Source organism: Nilaparvata lugens, chromosome 10 (assembly GCF_014356525.2).
Source record: "Nilaparvata lugens isolate BPH chromosome 10, ASM1435652v1, whole genome shotgun sequence".
NCBI classification, from domain to species: domain Eukaryota; kingdom Metazoa; phylum Arthropoda; class Insecta; order Hemiptera; family Delphacidae; genus Nilaparvata; species Nilaparvata lugens.
Window position 1 is genome coordinate 16,797,918 of NC_052513.1, and position 22,942 is coordinate 16,820,859.

Here is a 22,942-nt window from a genome sequence, read left to right on the forward strand (position 1 = left end):
TAATTCCAGTGCTAAATTGTTCAATCACGTGACTAGTGCAAAATCTTCCCATGCTCTTTCAAAATCATTGGTTCAAGCTTTTGGCGCGCACTTATGAAGTTGATTTACACCAACATTGTGTCGTTTACTAGCTGCGTGAATGTAGAAAAACTGTTTTACAAACTTACCGTCTAGAAAAGTGAGCATTTCTTTCATTCCATTACTCTCAAATTTTCTATAGAGAAAAATTCATTTAACGAATAGTTATCAAACATCATTTAGTTAGTTATGTATTCTATGGCTATGCTATGGTAAACAAAAAAGCTATCAGCGCATGCGCAGAGAAGCAAGCTGACTACAATTCAATCGACCAATGAGAGCTCTGAAAGTTTGAACTGTCACAATTTACCAGGCTTCGACTGTGGGGCAGGAACTTGGAACTGGAACTGGTTTCTGGTACAGAATCTGTCAAAATTCCTCCCATGGGACGCGGAACTTTTTACCTGGTAAATTGTGAATGGGACAATTTACTAAATTCCATGTTCCCAGAACGGGCTCATTGTAACTGGCTAGTGTTTATTGAACTATTTTTATCAATTTTCTGACTTTATGGGACAATTTACTAAATTCCATGTTCCCAGAACGGGCTCATTGTAACTGGCTAGTGTTTATTGAATCATTTTTATAAATTTTCTGACGTTCTCATGTTCTTTTTTGTTTGTCCCAGGGAGTAAACACAACACAGAAGGGATGCTGCAGCGCTTGTGACAAGCCCATAGTGGGTCAGGTGATCACGGCGCTGGGCAAAACGTGGCATCCAGAGCACTTCACGTGCACCCACTGTGCCCAGGAGTTGGGCACTCGCAATTTCTTCGAGCGAGACGGCAACCCCTACTGCGAGCCCGACTATCACAATCTCTTCTCGCCCCGATGTGCTTACTGTAATGGACCCATTCTCGATGTAAGTGACGTCACATTCGGTGTAGAATAGTTTGTGTTATTACTTTCTTTGCCCTATTACCATAGGCAAAGAAAGTATTGCTTTCCAAAAAAATTTAGGGTACCCTAATTTCATGTTTTCTATACGTTTCGTTACTTTCCTTGCCCTATTACCATAGGTAAGGAAAGTATTGCTTTCCAAAAAAATTTAAGGTACCCTAATTTCATGTTTTCTATACGTTTCAAGGTCCCCTGAGTCCAAAAACATGATTTTTGGGTGTTGGTCTGTGTGTGTGTGTCTGTGAACACCATAACTCCATTCCTAATATTAACCGATTGACTTGAAATTTTAAACTTAAGGACCTTATATCATGAGGATCCGACAATAAGAAATTCAATAAAATTCAATTCAAAATGGCTGATAATGGCTAAAAAAACCATGTTTTTCACGGTTTTCTCGAAAACGGCTCTAACTATTTTCTTCAAATTTATACCCTAGATAGCTATTTATAAGCCCTATCAACTGACATGAGTCTTATTTCTGGGAAAATTGCAGGAGCTCCGTAATATTCCTGAGAAAAATGAATTTTGTTAAATTTCTATCACGATTTTCTCAAAAATGACTTGACCGATTTTTTTTCAAATTCATACCCTGTGTAGTTATTTATCAGCTCTATTAACTGGCATGAGTCTCCTCCCTGGGAAATTAACAGGCGTCTCCCTACAATCCAAGCCATACGCTAATAATATTAAACCAATAAACCATAGATTCTACATGAAATTTGCAACAAATTGTTCAGTAAAATATTTGTATATCGACCTCAATTTTCGAGATTTATCGATATTTTTTTTTTAAATATGCCTACATTCCGTCAAGTCAATAACTTGAAAACTATACAGGTTGTCTCAAACAAAAGGTGTTAAAGTCGAAGACAATAAATTCTACAAGGACTTTGAAACAAAATTACAAAATGAAAGGCTTCTTTTTCCAGTCACGCCAAAAACTATTGTATTTTAATGATTGTTTATTTTCGTAAAAATATTTCTTGTATTTGGCTATAAATTTTTGTATTGTATAAATAGTTCTTGTAAAATGTTCTTATATCGACCGTAGTTTTCGAGATTTATCTTTTTTTTAGTAGGCCTACTTACCGTCATTTAAAACGTCAATAACTAGAAAACTATAAAGGTTGTGCAAGGAAAGGTTTAACAGTCGATGACTATTGGTTCTACATGAAATTCGCAAAAAAAAATGTTCTGTGTTTTATAATCCGATTTCCAATTTCTATTCAGTCGTTTTCTGTTTGTAATTGGCTCGTTTTGTCTGATTGTTAGAAATGTGTGACCGCCCTGGAGAAGACCTGGCACACGGAACACTTTTTCTGCGCACAGTGTGGCAAACAGTTTGGTGAGGAGGGCTTTCACGAGAAGGACGGCAAGCCGTTCTGTCGCGACGACTACTTCGACATGTTCGCGCCGAAATGCGGCGGATGTTCGCGACCAATCACCGAGAACTATGTGTCGGCACTCAGCTCACAATGGCATGCTGACTGTTTTGTTTGTCGGGTTAGTAGATTAATTAATAAATACCGAAATGAATGGTGCATATGGTATATGTTTAGCGAAATCAATCTTTGAATCTGTTGGTCGTGTTAAAGTGTTTTCAGGGCTGGTGAAAATTATGGAAACTGCCTAATATTTCTTTTTTGTCATAGTCATTCAATCTCAGCTGTTTTCCATGCATGAAATCAAGCCAATAAACAGCTGTTTGCAGAATAAATAAACACATGACTCTCATTACCGCATACTCCACTGTAATGAAACCATATGTTTTCTTTACAGTCGAGTATGTTCCCTAGTTCCGAAATAGGAATAGCAAAACTGCTACAAAAAACCACCTTCAGCGCTCTAGGTGAAAGTTTTGTCAACTTCCACAAAATTCCTGATTCGGAATTTGTAAACTAGGTTATGTTTATAGAATGCATGTAGTAACTTCAGCACAAGCAGGTACCTAATTTTTTCCATGTCTCAATTATTCTTCTGTAGATTATTATGACAAAAAATAGTGTACGTTACTTGGACGTGAATGTTTTTAGTAGAGATCGAATGAAATTCTAGACTCGGCTAACGCCTAGAAACATCATTCTCGCCTGCAAAAGACCCCTTCCCATCTTTGTGATGTTAGATACTATTAGAAGGGACATTTAAAAATGGGGGATCCTATTCGAATTAAAAAAAAACTATTTTATGTCGCTTTAAAATTTCAAAATTTTGTTCAGCCTTCATAGATCCGCCATTTTTAATCCATTCATTTTAAAATGGGAAGGTGGTCATTATGATACTCGATCTTAAATGCATAATTCAAGGGAAATGAATGGCGGAAACCGAACATCGATGCCTCAAACCGTTTTAAAGTTAATCACATCTCAAGTTACTAATACAAAAATTAAATAAATTGGTATATTGATGATCTAAACTTCATTTTTTTACTTTTTCAAGTGTTAGGAAACACTCATATTAACATCTACACACATATCTAATACATGAAACAGGAAAATTTGATCTCTAAGATTTTATTAATGTAGTCATTCAATTTATTTTTGTATGATTTACTAAATCACAGGATCTTTAAATGTGATCTTTGAAACGGTTTCAGATATCAATGTGGTGTCTTCATCATTCATTCTCTTTTGAATTTCTGTATTGAAATCATGTATCATATAACCTTACCTTCCCATTTAAAAAATTAATTCGGATTCAAAATAGCAGGACCAAGAGGGCAGACCAAAATTTTTAAGCAACAGAGTAATTATTATTTCGTCAAACCGTCGGTTCCAGCTGCCTGATAACAGTCGTAAGGTCATGTCAGAGGTCCTGAAATTGATCAGTGCGACCTGAAAACTCTGACACCACACCTGAGCCACCCAGGTCACTAGATATTATTATTATTTTAATTCAAATAGGATCCCCAATAGAGCCTACTGTCAAATTATCCTTGTGAAAGAAATAATAGAAAGCTGTTTCTATAATTTACATCAACTCTGAATGAATTTAGAATGAATATTAAGCTGTTCCTGTAACTTTCACCAGGCCTGTATGAATGTAAGTGGTGTATAGTATAGTAGATGAAATATTTGTAGATTGTTGATAATAGCTGGAGTATTTGGTGATGGTATATTGGTGGTATGGTGATTTTTACTTTCCTTGCCCTATTACCATAGGTAAGGAAAGTATTGCTTTCCGAAAAAATTAAGGTACCCCAATTTCTAAATTTCTATACGTTTCAAGGTCCCCTGAGTCCAAAAAAGTTGTTTTTGGGTATTGGTCTGTATGTGTGTGTGTATGAGTGTATGTGTGTCTGTGTACACGATATCTCTTCTCCCAATTAACGGAATGACTTGAAATTTGGAACTTAAGGTCCTTACACTATAAGGATCCGACACGAACATTCTCGATCAAATACAATTTAAGATGATAGCTAAAATGGCGAAAATGTTGTCAAAAACAGGGTTTTTCGCGATTTTCTCGAAAACGGCTTCAACGATTTTGATCAAATTCTTACCTAGAAAAGTCATTGTGGCTTTATCAACTGCCACAAGTCCCATATCTGTAAATATTTCAGGAGCTCCATGCAAAGTTTGATTTTAGATTCCCAATTATCAGACTTCAGATACAAATTAAACAAAAAAATTCAAGTGGAAAAGATTGAGCTTAAAAATCTCTACAATTAATGTTCAGTAACATTTTCATCTAAAATTGAAAATAAGCTCGAAATTCGAGAAAATAAGATTATTCAATTGCAAACTGTTGGCAACTGTTGATTCTATTAAATCATTCACTATGAAGAGATAGCAGACTTCGTGTGTCTGCAGCGCTATTGTCCTGTCACCAGCTGGCTCAGATCTTAGAAAAGTAGACCTGAGATGCGCGGGAACACTATCGTCAGTTGATCAATTTTCATAACGGCAAGGAAAGTTGTGTGAGTGCGCCACACCAGATTTTTGTTTCTATGGAATGTTAACTGGAGTATTTGTATATGGCTTATTGTTCGGATGTTGTATGTTCTTGTGGACGTTGTTGATGAGGATTGTGTCGTTGGTGAATATTATGATGGGTTTATGGGTGAATGGGTATAGAGGTTTATGGGTATGAGGAGGATATGAACTGATCGAAAACCCTCAATTACATAAAATTTTGAAAAGTAGAATGAAATCACAGCCAGCTCTATAGTGAGGTTCACATTCTAATGGCAGTGGCGAAAGATAGGAGAAAAGCGTTGCCAATTCTCTGCCTTTCCACTGCCTAATAACTTCCAAAAATAATTGTTTCATGTCAATGACGAATCTAATGTACTATATTGTATCTGATGTCGAATAAAATCATTCTATTCTAATCTGAAATATTTATTAACTTCAAACTTGTTGCACTAGCTGAATGGTATAAGCATTGATTAGATATTGTTCGATAGTTAGATGATAAAACGAATGCTGTCAATTGAAAGTTGATCTTCCTCCAGTAGAGCTGGCTTATTTGTTTTCTAAGGTTTTAATACGATTTATACAAATGATTAGTACAATCTTGTATATGATCTTCATGCATCATATATATTGTGATCTAAATGGTGTAATATTCTAAGTAATGTCATGTTGTACAGATCAATGTTGTTGCATCGTGTTTAAACTTCAACCAAATTTATTCAAATTGTTCCAACTAGCGATACAAAAACTTGAAACAACACTAATCCCTTCTAGTGCAATTTTATTTTCTATTCTTTGTGTAGAATTCATTTTTTCAGTTGCCATTTCTATCTGAATTCAACTATAAACTTGACAACAAAAATTCAAATATAACAGTTTTCCCATCACTATTTTCTTGTATACTCAGATTAAACAAGAAAATATTTCTGATTATTTGTTGTTTTTTTTTAGTTTAAAACATGATATTGGATTTTGTTATTGATGTATTTTGTTTTGCTGACACAGGATTGCCGTAAACCGGTGTCAGGCAAGTCATTTTACGCCATGGAGGGGAAACCCGTCTGTCCAAAGTGCGTTGGAGTCGAGGAAGATGACTGAACCATTCAATATTGATTCTATCAACATTATTTATTATTCAATCAAGCTCTTTCACAAATCTATGCTAGTCAATATATCCACCATCTTTCCCCTTATTTCGCTTTTTTGGCCTACTTAATTATTTGTTGTAAACTATTTATTTATTGTATATCATGCATTTCTTATTGTTTCGTATTCACATTGTTGAGTTGTCACTTAATTTTGTTGTATTTGTATAGAGAATAAATGTTTATATTTTTATGCACCATGTTATTACCTGGGTAGTGGTTGTTTGCATGCTGGTGTTTGGTTTGCCTGTAGTTTTATGTATTACAGAATCTGGGGAAAATTGTTGGAAAATTGGTTAAATTTGTTGTAGCATGTTGGTGGGATATTGGTTAGGTTAGGTTGTAATTTTATCATGAATATAATTTTGCATGGTTGTAAAATGTGTCAAACATTTATAAGATTTGTCAAGTATAAAATTTATTACTATATATTACTTGAACTAGTACTATCAAACTAAAAATACTATAATACTTTACAAGAGTTATAAAACATGGATTATACTCTTTTAAACTTGAATTACTTTTGAGACTAAAACATTTTACGGTGAAAAAACTATAATATAACTAATCTGCACAATGATAGATGTTCTTAAATAAATAGATACGGTAGGTACATACAAAGGTGCTATAACAATGAAACGAAAACATGGAATAGTAAAATAATACATCATTCCAAAGAGAATTTAATGCTCTACCAACCTACGATAAGCATCAATTTATAAGATGTATTGTTGGAGAATTATAAGCTCTGAAAGAGCCAAAAATTGGATAAAACCCTGTTATTTTAACAATCACGTTGAACAGCGAATATCTCGGTAACTGTTGGGAATATCATAAAATTTCACTGGACAAAAAGTGTAGAGAATTTATCAAGCTTCATTTTTGAATAGTTAGTTATGTCGTTTGAATGCATTGTTCTCAAGATATCAGCGTGGAAGCAAAAAACTGAGAAATGCAACTTTTAAACCACCCTCATCTACTTAGCACATGAGTTGAGAATGGGGACTTTTGATATGTTCTCCTCCCAACTAGTCTCAATAAAGCTACGGAGTCAAAAATTGTGTTCAAAACATTCCCTCCAAATTTCTTTGCCAATTGATCTGTTGTTGTTGCAAGACTGGAGTTTTCACACTCAACACTAAAGCTGCTGCAACAGTTGTAGGAAAATGCGTGAAAGTGTGAAATTATATATCAAATTGAAGAGAATTTAATGCTCTATAAGCTCAACTGATTCCCATCTATTTTTAAAAAGTTATAAGAGCAAAAAAAGAAAAAAAATGGAGGCAAACGTGTTTTTTCAAAAATGTCACACCTTTTAGAGCGGATATCTCGAAAACTAGAGAGGATATAGAGAAACTTTTGTGATGAATATTGTAGGAAATTATGTAAGCTTCAATTTTGTATATTACAGTTATGTCCATAAGATACATAGTTTTCCTGTTATATGCGAGAAACCAATAAATGGTACCTTTGAACCACCCCAAACCCCTTAGCACAAGGAGTAGGAGTGAGGACTTTTGATATGTTTACCTCCTCACTACCTTAAACAGAATTACGGGCTCAAAAATTGTCTTCCAAACGTTTCATACTATAACCATTCCTTGACTGGACTAACAATAAATAACTGAATATAGGAACGTGAGAAAGACTATTCAATAAAGATTTTGGGGCCACAGTAATGTATTCAAGTCTAAATACTGTTAGAAGCTATAATATTTTCATCTTATAATATTGCATCATATATAAAAATAATAATATTTGGACGATTTGTGACAAAATCAGAAAATTGAAGAAGTTTTGGGCAATAGCCTGTTTTTTCTTTTCCGACTATTGTATTGTTCGCTCTATCTAATAAATAATAATAATAATAATAATAATAATAATAATAATAATAATAATAAAATTAAAATTTTATTAATTCTAACAGTATTTAGACTTGAATCCATGACTGTGAAGAATAGCCTACTATTTTTCAAACCAAGAAAGGAAGGGTGTAAAAAATAAAGGATATAAACTATTAATAACAGCATTAATAAAAGTATGATTTATCAAATCAAATTTTATTTTGTCAAATTGAAAACAATACAATGTAGACTATGTATCATAAAAAATAGACAAGCAAGAAATACATAATTATAAATATTTTGTACTCAAAATTGGACAAAAATCGTAAAGTGTAAACATAACCTATTTTTGGACAATTTCTATCTAAATTTGGGAAAGGAAGAGTTTTGGGCTTCAAGCCTGTTGTTCCTTTCCCAATCATTCATAGTTGAGAATTATATTGTATCTATCAATGTATAAATAAATAATAAGATTCCAATAACATAAACTCTTGAATTAAAAATAACTTGTTTTCTATCTGACAAAGCCAGCAAAACCTAGGTTTGTGCGCTGGCATAGGTACAAGGTACATAGGTTCATTTAAAAACTTGATGACAAAATAGATAACTGACACTAATAGAAAACTAGGACCAACCACCTCTATTAGGTAACTAAATTGAAGTAGTGAAAAGTTGGATATGACATTTGAACACAAGCACTCAATAAAATAAATACAAATTAATAGATAAACGGATTTCATAACTCAACGGTAACCTAAAGGAAGGTACAGTATCAATATTGGAAAAAAGGCTTTGAAAGCAATTTATTTGAAGAAGCTTTGGAATATTTATCATTAGAGGAGATATTAGAATAAAAATGAGGTATAAATAGAATATGAGATTGACATGAGTTTAAATTAGCATGATAATTTTAAACGAAATCGGTTGAAGAATAATTGATTATAAAATTTTAAAGTCAGATAATTCAGTTGGTATCGTATAGTTTTCTACAATACATAATCATGATCCATCTTATTTCAAATAACATTTCTTCAACAAATAATCATATTTCAAATATTGGTCTAATATTCCTTTGCCAAATAATAAAAAAATATATTTATTCATTCAACACAATACAGTGAACCATATAGTTGAATATCGTCAAATATGATAATACAATATGGGGGTCAAACAAAACAATCAATAGTTAAAAACAGATTTTGGAAAGGTATAAATGAAAATATGAAACCCCAAGTACACTTACGATACCTGTTTTGTTTCCAGAATTAGTCAAGAACCTCAAAAATGACTCTTAGAATTCTTAATTTGACATTTGCAGTGTTATCATCTTTGAAAATATACCGGTATTCCATAGCAAAACTTAGTGAGGTCAAAATCAAAGCAAATCCTAGCAGGTCAATATACTTAAGCTGGGTTTACACCAAAGCTATTAACAAAATGCTAATAACTTAATCCTTATAGATTCTATTAGATTGAACGGAACTTGACAAACACATATGTTCATCATGTGTATGATAAGATATGTTCAATCTAATAGAATCTATAAGGATTAAGTTATTAACATTTTGTTAACAACTTTGGTGTAAACGCAGCTTTACTGTCGTAGAACTTTATAATTTTAATCAGAATTGATTTCAAGACAAGACAACTTCTACGTTCAACTTATTTTGCTCTCTACTACCCAACCTGATTTACTTATTTTTACAGTACTCTCAAAAATAAATCGTTATAAATAGATTATGAGCAGCTTAAACTTGACCTTAAGGCCTCATAGTTATTTTCAAAACTGGAACGAATTTTATTTCCCATGAAAGTTTATGTGCTAGACCACCATCATATTCAAACTCCCTTTACATCTGCTACATAAAAGTTACTTGAGCTTTAAAATAATCTCTTATTCCATTCAGAAATAGTTCAGAACGTTCATTCAAAAGATTAGTCATAACATTATTATTCTATGACTTTGCCATTGAAATCTACACTCATGACTCTAGTTACTGCAAATACGTTTCAGATTTATGATTTCTACAATTTAATTGACGTTTACTATCGAAATTAACACTCTTGTGAACCACAATAACGGTTTGAGTTTATGACTCCTGCAATTAGATTGTCTATTACGTGACGGTCAAACTCTGAATGCTGATGTAAGCGTTTTAGATTTATGATTTCTACAATATTAAATTGACGTTTACTATCGAAATTTACACTCTTGTGAACCACAATAACGGTTTGAGTTTATGGCTCCTGCAATTAGATTGTCTATTACATGACGGTCAGACGTATAGTGCTGATGTAATAATATGTTCTTGTTTATATTGAGTAAGAGGCTTGATGCAGCACTTGAGAGTTCAATGAAGATGTGTTGTAATGTAATTGATTTTATCTCAATATTTCTGGAACACATTTGGCTCAAACTCCAATAAATTGAACAAATTATTCCACCTGTCTTGATTCAAAGATTCTGTTTTTAATGAAGAGAAATGCGTCTGCCAAGTTCTTAATGCACTTTTACAAGCGAGGCTGCTTTGGATTTGATAATCTTTCTGGATAATAAAGAATCTTCAATCTTATTTCAACTTGTAGATTTGGTTTTAGTTCAATAGTTTCTTTTATTGGATTGCCAATACCAGATTAGATGAAAGTATAGATTTGCTATTTTGCTATTGCTATTGAGTAACATTGAAAATCTTTATTGATTGATACAATAAGTACATCATCAAAATGATAGGGAGAGAAAAAAATAAGGTAACCTTGTGCTATTCCTCTCCCAAATTTAGATAAGGTTACAGATAGTCCGAAATAGGTTAAGTCTTGTAGTTGTTCACTTCACAAAAATTTTTAGTCCTTAATTATTTTTACAAAGTAGATTTTGAAATGTAGATGCTTCAAAACCAAACTTGGAAGAAATATTTCACATTACTATCACTAAGATAGGAAATATTCACACATTAAAGAAATAATTTTTCAGGACCAAAAAACAAAGTTATTATTCATATATTTAATATTTACATTTATTCCTATTAGAGAATCTTAAATTTGATAGAGATCTACTTATATTCCGATAGTAATAGATTCATTTTGATTCATTTCGATATTTATTTATTCATCTCAGATTGTATAATAATTATAACTTTTGAAATTGCCCAACAGGCTTGTGCCCAAAACTGTTCTCACTTCAATTTATACAACATTTCAAATCTAGGTTATGTACTGTGTGTCACATTTTCAAAGATTTATTAAAATTCGTTATGAGATCCACTTTAAATTGTCAGGATTGGATGAATTGGAAACATTGATATAATTTATAAGGTTATAAACTATAAAGTGAAGCTAAAATATGAATCTTCAGTTCTTATCTGGCATTTCAGACTAGTCGCTAGTCTATTGATAGTGAGTTGTTCTTTATAACATACCGTTTTTGAATATATTTCAATAGAATCTAGATTCATCCTTTTCAAAATGTAGGAATCTACAATAATCAATATACGGTATGAGCTTCTAATATTAGATTACAGACTAGTAGCTAGTTTATTAATAAAGAGTTGTTCTTTATAACCTATCGTTCTTCTTAAATATATTTTGATAGAATCTAGATTTATCCCTTTTTAAATATAAGAATCTACAGGAGTCAGAATATGAGGTTCTAATTAGATATATTTCAATACAATCTATAGTCGACGCAAACCTTAGGGTGGGCACCCACCAGTTAGTCAAGACAAGACTAGTCACGATTAGTCACAATACTTCACATAGTTGCTTATGAAGACATGTCTAATTGCAATGACTAAGGCTAGGCACACACCAGTTAGTCAAGACAAGACTAGTCACGATTAGTCACAATACTTCACATAGTTGCGTATGAAGCAACACACACCGATTAGTCATTGCGATTAGACATGTCTTCATAAGCAACTATGTGAAGAATTGTGACTAAACGTGTCTTGTCTTTTCTTGACTAACTGCTGTGTGCCTAGCCTTAGTTTGCAGCACGGGGCTTTATGGTCAATGTTATTTCAATATAGCAGCAGAGGCACACTGTTGCCGGGTTTGTGATGGTTCTATCAAAAAAGCTCATGCTCTATCTCTCACACAATCAGCTCACAGACTCAAAGAACTCTGTGAAATCTGGCAGCACTGTACTCCATAAGAGCAACGCTGCAAACTAAGGTTCAAATTCAAATTCTTTATTAGCAATTACATTCTTTACATCACATTTTACAGTATGTAGAGAATTTCTGCTTTGTCAATATACATATTAGAATCAACATAATCAATACAGTCAATAAATGAATTAATCACAAATAAAAGAAAAATTCTAGAATTAAAACACACACTGGAGGCCTTGAATAAGTTAATTAACAACTTAGATAGGGCTACTTGTTGAATCCAACTAACATTGAATCAAGTACCTTGTATTAATGGGTTGGATCAGACTATAGATCAACAAGGTTTTCACAGACTAGAGATTCATTCCTATCAAAAAGCCTTCTAGAATCTATAGGAATTAAGGTATAGGAATCTACAGATAATAAGTCATTTATGACAATGTGCGGATTAAAATGCATATGATTGCACTATTTTAAAAATTTATAAAAAATATTCATTTGTTAGATATTTAAATGTACAAGTACAAAACACTACGGTTTACTAAGTTCAGTCGGTCCTTCGCCTTCCTTTCAATTTTTAATGATAATTTACTCTCATATTCTACACAAATATTATTTAGTTGATATTCAGGAATTGATAAAATCTAGGCTATTCAAGACTCTAATCAACCACAGTTCAAAGCATGAAACTGCATGTTTATTTGTGGTTCTATTGAAATGCTCAATCCGCTTGCCAACATAAGTGTTTTATTCGTTTCCATATATTTTTTCCTATTATTGGATACAGTACTATAAGGTGGTCCACGTTATAATGGCAGTGTTTGATTAGCAATGGTGTTGCTATCCTTGTCTATCATTCAACAAAACTGATAGCGCTATCTCTTTCTCGCTTTGCTCTGTTGCAAGATCGTCTTTCAACAATGTAGAATTAACAATTAATTAACAAAATATCTAATCTTAATTATGAAAATGCATTATGAAATACTTGAAAAATACAATTTTCTTGTTTAATAAAATATAGTTGATTATTTTAAACGAGAACGCACAGTTAATAATTACATCAATAAACCTGTATCAGCTACCGTCTATAGAAGGCATTGACAAGACAGAGGATCGGCAACGTTGTTCTGTTATCTTTCTTCACTGTCATTATAACGTGGACCTCACTATAGATGGACTGTGGTTGAGGATAGAATTGAATGATACTTGAAATCATGGTAATGATATAGTCATTACAATGGTGGCGGTTATTTTCTTATGGAATAAATAAATAAATACGCTTTATTTGTCATAAACTTTCTTATGGAATAATGGCAATGGGATAATGGATACTTCTTGACAATGGTGGTGGTAAGAATAGACATTTATGGTATAATGGTTATTAACCAATTAATGGTGGTAAGCATAAGCAATTTCTGGTATAATGGTTATTTAACAATAATTGGTGGAGATAAGGATAGGCTTTTCATGGGATAATGGATACTTAAAAATGATAGAGGATCCAATGGTTAAATGAAACAACGTTTTTTAATAGCTTGAACTATTTACTATTTCTACTAGATTTGATATCTAGGGCCGGTTTCCGAGCTCGGGATTTAGGTAAGTTCTAGACTTACAGCACTTAAAAATTATTGAAAAATATAATTTCTTGCTTAATAAAATATAATTTATTATTTTAAACGAGAATGAACAGTTGATATTACATGAATAAACCTGTATCAGCTACCGTCTATAGAATGCATTGACAAGACAGAGGATCGGCAACGTTGTTCTTCTATCTTTCTCCACTGCCATTATAACGTGGACCTCACTATAGTAACTACAGTACCAGTATATTGATACAGTATTTGAAACAGATTTATCCCTATGTAAAATCAGATCATGAATGACCTATCCACTCAATTGAAATTGCAAATTTAGCTTGATTTGACCTAATTCTCCTCTAAACACGCACTTGTTCCATATTAGAGGGAGTAATTTTCAGGGAATATTTTATTGTAATATGTACTTTCAGGAAATAAAATGAATTTGAATTATAAGGGCTCAAACAAGTATATAGGCCTATTATTATAATAGGTGAAAATATAACAAAAATATTGCCATGAAATAAGTTTTTTATATAAATTACTCAAAAAAAAAAACACTTATTGACATTGGCTGCTTTTAAATTAATAAAACAAAATAAATCTTATAGCACCCTTTATTTTGTTTTATTAATTCAAAAGAACTTTAATTTATGGGGAGAGAGTTCATTTTAGTTGAATTAATCAATAATGGGCACTTGATTTTCAGGGAATAATATTCAAATACCTAACAATTTTATCTCCAAATTATTCCAATAAGTTACTTTTGCTCCTGAGACATATTTCTAACATAACTTGCTAAATTTATTAATGGGGAGTGAAGTTGAACTCTTTGATTTGTTTGAATAGTTTTTGAATTTCTGTGCTCATTTTTGCGAAATTTATCAAATATTAAACACCACAAGTGATCAATACATCTGGTTTTATTCATAGCCAGTGCAAGTGTCTACTACAATCTAAGCGCCGGTTTCCGAGCTATAGTTAGTTGAAGCTTGCATTATTCATATTATCTAATATCGGGGCACCGAGATTCGCTCGTTATTTTTATTTATTGATAAACAGAACACAATTCTCTAAAATGATCGTGTTTATATTTCACAGCTGGCTATACGTCATCTTATGAATTTCGGGGATGCGATATTTTGATTTTTCACATACTCACTCACTCACTTTTTTACTATCCACAGCTGTTTCAGCCAAGGAATTATCCTTTTAATGTCGTTCAGCGAGTTTTCCCAAGGAAGGGACCTAGTGCAATCGAATTTTCGTATCATAAACCTACTATGTTCCAAATTTCGTGAAAATCGTTAGAGACGTTTTCGAGATCCGTTGAACATAAATATCCAGATATAAATAAATATAAATAACCAGATATAAAAATACAGAAATCGCTCGCTTAATATAATATGATTCAAGCTTAATAAGCTATCAATAATCTAACTACGTTACTGAATATAAAGACAGTATATTAGTGGAATGATTACAAAGTAAGCTTATTAACAGTAGAGAATAACTTGCTAAATCATGCCATATTGTTTGAAAAGTTCAGTGAATGGTGGAACTTACCTAAACTATAGTAAGGTCCACGTTATAATGACAGTATTTGATCAACTTTGGCTCTGCTATCCTTGTCTATCATTCGACAAAGCCGGGGGTACTATCCTTTTCTAGGTCCACAACGATGCCAATTATGTTTTTGACAGTGTAGAAATATAATTAATTAATGCAGAGAATCGGCATCGCCATTCTTCTATCTCAATCCACTGTCATTATAACGTGGACCTCACTATAGTAGAAGTAGTGAAATAGAAGAATAAGATTAAATGGAAGACGATAGTGTGGTCCACCTTATAATGGCAGTGGATAAAGATGGAAGAATAGCGATGCTGATTATATTTCTACACTGTCAAAAACATAATTGTCATCGTTAAGGACCTAGAAAAGGATAGTATCACCGGCTTTGTCGAATGATAGACAAGGATAGCAAAACCAAAGTTGATAAAACACTGTCATTATAACGTGGACCTTACTATAGGTAGAATTACTATTATTCGTGAATTACTTATTACCGTACAAGATCAAGTGAATAGATATCAAATCTGGGATTAGTTCTCTGATATATTTATACGTTTGATAAACTGACTCAGGATAGTTGATAGTTGATAAGAGTTACATTATGCTTGAGATATAAAACATCCATAATAGTTATTTGTGCAACTAGTGCGCAAAGTGACAGTTTGCTGCACCGAAAGAAACGTTTACGCCCGAGCCGTAGGCGAGGGCGGAATGGTTTCTTGAGTGCAGCAGAGGAACTTTGCGCACGTATTTCACATTAAGTTTTTCCTACAGTTACCATTGAATATGAAAAGTGGGTAATTATGGGTAAAATTGCCTGAAATGCATCAAATGTTTTTCTGTGTACAATACCTATAACAATGAATAATTTTACTACATCTTCAGACGATATGCGAGACAATATGGTAACAGTGACTGGGCTGCTATAGTGAGCAGAGGTGCAACGAAGCACAACGCGCTAATTATTATTCATTGTTATGGGCAATATCATTCTTCAATCGCGGCGTTGTCGGACTTCTTCCCATGTTAATCTTATGGGTTTATTTTTTACTCCCTTGGGAGTAAAAGTGATCACTTTTCCCGCTGGGAATTATTTTTAGTCCCATGGGAGGAAAAGTAGTACTTTAGTATTCGATTCCAGGGTGTAAAATGAGACTTTTGATAGTAGGTGGAGGAAAAAGTAATTTACGGTACTCTTCTACTCTTTTTCTTTGGCCTTATAGTTGTAAGGTGTATTCGATAATTTATGTATTGTACAAAAAAAAAAAAAAAAAAATATATAAAAAAATATAAATAATATCATATCTAAATGTAAATCAATCTCCAGAGCAGAACAATTCAAATGAAAATGATAAATCCTTTATCTCCAATGTTTAGAGGCCAACCAAAAGTACATAAGGTTGGAATACCAATAAGGCCAGTAGTAAATTACCGTAATGCTCCTGCATATAAAGTTTGCAAATATTTGAATAAAATTCTTCCTCAAAAGACAATAATGACAGAAAACCATAGTATAAAAACACATATCAGTTAGTTCAAAAAATTAAAGATATAAAAATTCCAAATGATGCTATTTTCCTAGCATTTGATGTAACCAACATGTACACTAGTATTCCAACAAATGAAACAATTAGTATTCTGAAACAAAATTTGATAGATAATAAATAAATAATGATGAAATAGAAGATCTAATAGCATTGACAACAGTATGTGTAGATCAAAATTATTTCAAATTCAATGAGAAAAATTACAAACAAAGGAAGGTTTGGCGATGGGATCTCCTTTATCAGGTTATTTGTCTAACATATATATGAACTTTAGAAAATCTAAAATAATAAATGATAATAATCCTCTAAAGAACAATATTATTTATTGGCACAGATATGTTGATGATATAATGTCTGTATAATAATGAAGATAAAACACATGAAGATTTTGAATTATTTTAATCAATATCACCTTCTATAAAATTTACGATGGAAGCTCAAGAACATGAATAAATTTTCTGATTTAACGATTAGTATGAAAGATAACAACATGATTTTAGCATTTATAGAAAACCCACACATACAGATTGTATATTCCTAGAGATTCAAATCATCCTTGGCAACAAAAAATTTCAACTTTCAATGCAATGATATATAGGCTAATAATATTCCCATGTCAAAATATAATTATAGAAAAGAGAAGAAAATAATAAAATATATGGCAATAACAAATGGATATAATACCAAAACTATTGATAGAATGATTCACAAACAAAAAGGAAAATTAATACAGAATAGAACTCAAAATAATCAAGGAAGTGTAGGAAATAAGAATATATTTGTGTTCCATATAACACAAAATTTAATAAAGCTATAAGAAAAACTTTACAAAAAATAAATTCATTCTAGGTTATAGGACAACAAATAATGCATTCGAACTGATAAAAAAGAAATCAAATTTAAATGTACAGCAAGATAAGTTTAAAAATCTGGTATCTATGAACTTAGATGTAGTGATTGCGACAATTCTATATCGGGCAAACGGTAGAAATTTCCATATCAGGTTTCGAGAACATATCCAAGCACTAAAATCTAAAAATTATACACAAAAGTCGGCATTTGCTGAACACTTGATAGATTCAGGCCATAATTTTACAGATATAAATTCCAATATGAAAATACTTAATTATGGTAATAAAAGTCAAAAACTGAATGTCAAAGAAGATTTCATATTTATAAAGCAGCAAAATAAACAGAGATAAAATAATAAACTTGATCCAATTAGACACCAATAACCCCATTTTTGATAGAATCATGCGAATTTAAACCCAAAATTTACAGTCCTAGTTCATAAAAACATATGAATACACTAACATATGATCAAAATAAGAGTATTCCATTAGTATTTATTTATTTAATTCATATCACTTGAAATGGCATAATTGACCGAAACATGTCGTGATAAAATATTTTAAAAAAGGGTACTGAGATTTTCAATTATTTTCTTTATATTTATGTATTGTATTATAGTATTTATTTATTTAAATTCAACAAATACACACATTGAATACATGATTAGAAAAGTATCAACAGGCCTAGCCCAAAACTGCTCCCTCTCCGAATTTTGATAGAAGTAAGCCAATGTCTAAAAGGTAGGTTATATTGCTTCACTTTGAATCAAATTCCGTATTGGTAGATTGGTGGTAGCCTATTGTAAGGTCCAGCAAAATTTCAAATTCAGTAATTGTTTAATCATTTTACTTTATTCTATCTTCAAGTTCATTTAGATAATATTATCTTATTAGAATAATTCAGCTTCGTTTATCCACCAACATCCTTATCAGCAAATGGTTGGTATAGTGAGGTGAGGTCCACGTTATAATGACAGTGTTTGATTAGCAATAGTTTTGCTATCCTTGTCTATCATTCAACAAAACGGATGACGCTATCTCTTTCTCGCTTTGCTCTGTTGCCAGATTGTCTTTCAAAAATGTAGAATTAATAATTAATCAACAAAATATTTCAGCTTTATTACTGAAATTCATTATGAAATAGATGAAAAATATCATTTCTTGCTCAATAAAATGTAATTGATTATTTTAAACGAGAATGAACAATTGATATTACATCAATAAACCTGTATCAGCTACCGTCTTTAGAAGGACAGAGGATCGGCAACGTTTTTCTCCTATCTTTCTCCAATGCCATTTTAACGTAGACTTCACTAAAGTTATAGAAATTACATAAGTGAAAAACATAATGCTTGACAGTCCCCTTATTCTAAAGTAATGTACCACATACAATAATTTTCCGCTTTGATTTTTGACGATATGATTAAGTTACTCGTTTACTATAGTGAGGTCTGACAGTGGAAAAAATATAGGAGAACAGTTTTAGTCATTCTCTGCATTGTCACTGCCTTCTTTATGGCCTATTGGCAAATTGTGATGTTCTATTGAGGCTAATAAAGATATTCTATAGAAGAGGATAGCTAATACCGGTATATCTAAAGCTGCGTACACATATTCGTGCTTCCAACCAGCACCGAGCACGCTCCTCCCTCGTACCGTCCTCGTACCGCCTTCGTTCCTCCATCGAACTACAGTCGCTCCGCCCACGCACCCATCATGAACGTTACGGAAGATGTTAGATCTTCTCGCGTTCCCCGGTCGAACCACTGTTGCTCCCCGGTCGATCATCAATCGCTCTGCTGGAGTGACGTTCGGTTGCGGAGCAGAGCGAAAGTCTGTACGCACCTTAATGTAATATTAACTGTTCATTTTTGTTTAAAATAATCAATCGTATTTTATTCGTCAAGAAAAAATATTTTCCAATAATAAAATTTTCTCAATTGAGATAAAATATTGAAAAAAAAAATGTTGAAATACGGTCTGGTAACGTTCCGGAGCTGGAAAAGGATAGGCCTATCTGCTTTGTCGAATGATAGACAAGGATAGCAACACCACCATGTTAATCAAATAGTGCCATTATAACGTGGACCTCACTATATGACTATTTTTGTCCTCCATTGAGGCAGCTATAATAAAGATGTTCAGGTTGTATTTTCATTATCTTCAAGCGCTCTTTTTAATGAAAGTGTTGTGACATACAACAGATCACTGTCTACTGTCTAGTGTCTGCCCTTCTTCCGGTTTCAATGTTAATTCCTGCTGTGGGTTTCTTCTTCTTCTTCTTCTTCTCTTCTTCTTCTTCTTCTTCTTCTTCTTCTTCTTCTTCTTCTTCTTCTTCTTCTTCTTCTTAGAAAATTGCATCCGCATGTAGATGGTTGAAGCTTATACTAGTATTTTCCACTGCTTGATTTATTTTTAATTTAGTTTAATCTATATCTAGAACTTCTATTACTACCCAGTATAATCATACCTTACATCTGTCATTCATTTCCATCTTTTATACAGTTGTGAAAGAGCTTGATTACACTTCATGATTCCAAAATCTAGTCATTTATTCAAATTCCAAAATGTTTGATAAAATCATCATAAAGCTGCGTTCACACCAAAGTTATTAACAAAATGTTTATTTTCCCGTCCTTATAGATTCTATTAAATCGGACATAACTTATCATACACATGATGTGCAGTGCAGCATATCAATCTAATAGAATCTATAAGAACGGAAAAATAAACATTCTGTTAATAACTTTGGTGTAAACGCAGCTTTATATGTTTGGGGTCGTTTGCAACAGTGTAAGTTCAAACCAAATCGGAACAGCCAATGGATAAATTAAACCGATGTTTCATTTACTATCTTTGTGCAACATTATTAGTTCAAACACCAGCTGTTCCAATACTGTAAAGGTGCGTACAGATATACGCGCCGCGAACATGAGCAATTCATATTACATCAATAAACCTGTATCAGCTACCGTCTTTAGAAGGACAGAGGATCGGCAACGTTTTTCTCCTATCTTTCTCCAATGCCATTTTAACGTAGACTTCACTAAAGTTATAGAAATTACATAAGTGAAAACATAATGCTTGACAGTCCCCTTATTCTAAAGTAATGTACCACATACAATAATTTTCCGCTTTGATTTTTGACGATATGATTAAGTTACTCGTTTACTATAGTGAGGTCTGACAGTGGAAAAATATAGGAGAACAGTTTTAGTCATTCTCTGCATTGTCACTGCCTTCTTTATGGCCTATTGGCAAATTGTGATGTTCTATTGAGGCTAATAAAGATATTCTATTCTATTCTATAGAAGAGGATAGCTAATACCGGTATATCTAAAGCTGCGTACACATATTCGTGCTTCCAACCAGCACCGAGCACGCTCCTCCCTCGTACCGTCCTCGTACCGCCTTCGTTCCTCCATCGAACTACAGTCGCTCCGCCCACGCACCCATCATGAACGTTACGGAAGATGTTAGATCTTCTCGCGTTCCCCGGTCGAACCACTGTTGCTCCCCGGTCGATCATCAATCGCTCTGCTGGAGTGACGTTCGGTTGCGGAGCAGAGCGAAAGTCTGTACGCACCTTAATGTAATATTAACTGTTCATTTTTGTTTAAAATAATCAATCGTATTTTAAATTGTCGAGAAAAAATATTTTCCAATAATAAAATTTTCTCAATTGAGATAAAATATTGAAAAAAAAAATGTTGAAATACGGTCTGGTAACGTTCCGGAGCTGGAAAAGGATAGGCCTATCTGCTTTGTCGAATGATAGACAAGGATAGCAACACCACCAATGTTAATCAAATAGTGCCATTATAACGTGGACCTCACTATATGACTATTTTTGTCCTCCATTGAGGCAGCTATAATAAAGATGTTCAGGTTGTATTTTCATTATCTTCAAGCGCTCTTTTTAATGAAAGTGTTGTGACATACAACAGATCACTGTCTACTGTCTAGTGTCTGCCCTTCTTCCGGTTTCAATGTTAATTCCTGCTGTGGGTTTCTTCTTCTTCTTCTTCTTCTTCTTCTTCTTCTTCTTCTTCTTCTTCTTCTTCTTCTTCTTCTTCTTCTTCTTCTTAGAAAATTGCATCCGCATGTAGATGGTTGAAGCTTATACTAGTATTTTCCACTGCTTGATTTATTTTTAATTTAGTTTAATCTATATCTAGAACTTCTATTACTACCCAGTATAATCATACCTTACATCTGTCATTCATTTCCCATCTTTTATACAGTTGTGAAAGAGCTTGATTACACTTCATGATTCCAAAATCTAGTCATTTATTCAAATTCCAAAATGTTTGATAAAATCATCATAAAGCTGCGTTCACACCAAAGTTATTAACAAAATGTTTATTTTCCCGTCCTTATAGATTCTATTAAATCGGACATAACTTATCATACACATGATGTGCAGTGCAGCATATCAATCTAATAGAATCTATAAGAACGGAAAAATAAACATTCTGTTAATAACTTTGGTGTAAACGCAGCTTTATATGTTTGGGGTCGTTTGCAACAGTGTAAGTTCAAACCAAATCGGAACAGCCAATGGATAAATTAAACCGATGTTTCATTTACTATCTTTGTGCAACATTATTAGTTCAAAACACCAGCTGTTCCAATACTGTAAAGGTGCGTACAGATATACGCGCCGCGAACATGAGCAATTCACTTTTAATCAGCTGATGCCAAGCTTTTTATATCTGTATCTTACCGTTTCTGTAAAAATACAGATATGATCAGCTGATTAAAAGTGAATTGCTCATGTTCGCGGCGCGTATATCTGTACGCACCTTTAGATCTGGTTTCCGAGCTCGGGATTTAGGTAAGTTCTAGACTTTAAACAGCTGGAGTCAGAAAATTGGCTTTCCGTAAAGGGGCATAGTCGTAGTCCACGGTTCAATTAAATTTCGAAAAACTAGAAAATTAACCACAACATAAAATAAAGAGAAAATAGTGTAAAGTTTCAGCTATTTTGAATTATTTAGTGATGTTTCATTTCGTCAAGGAAAAACGTTTCCAATTATAGAAACGAGAAACAGCTGATTAAAAGTGAATTGCTCATGTTCGCGGCGCGTATATCTGTACGCACCTTAAGAACTTACACCGTGTTCAAACTGCTAGAAAATGAATGATGAAGCCGATTCTTTCCTGTATTATATTATAGATTATTTATTAATTTTGAATATATTTGTTATAGGATTGCCGACAACCTTTCCAGGGTGGCTCGTTTTTTGATCACGAAGGTCTGCCCTACTGTGAGACACACTATCATGCCAAGAGGGGTTCGCTGTGTGCTGGATGCCATAAACCTATTACAGGTTAGTAGATTATTTTTAAATTCATTTTGATATAATTTGAAATTCATTCAATCTCAAGAT

At 32.8% G+C, this 22,942-nt stretch overlaps 2 protein-coding genes across 8 annotated transcripts in view; one reads left to right on the top strand and one right to left on the bottom strand.

Moving 5' to 3' along the window:
* The window catches only part of LOC111052736 (paxillin), a 111,967-nt gene that overhangs the window by 82,020 nt on the left and 7,005 nt on the right, over positions 1–22,942 (top strand). For 6 of the 7 annotated variants that reach the window (XM_039436465.1, XM_039436464.1, XM_039436466.1 and 3 more), the window contains 3 exons: positions 707–940; positions 2,254–2,484; positions 22,762–22,882. In XM_039436465.1, the coding sequence (XP_039292399.1) occupies positions 707–940; positions 2,254–2,484; positions 22,762–22,882 (586 nt within the window). Of the gene's footprint in view, positions 1–706; positions 941–2,253; positions 2,485–5,900; positions 6,071–22,761; positions 22,883–22,942 lie in introns of those variants that run through there. The other variant, XM_039436467.1, reaches the window with a different exon arrangement.
* LOC120353296 overlaps positions 1–22,942 on the bottom strand; it is a 73,262-nt gene that overhangs the window by 6,331 nt on the left and 43,989 nt on the right. The gene's annotated exons all lie outside the window — the stretch shown is intronic.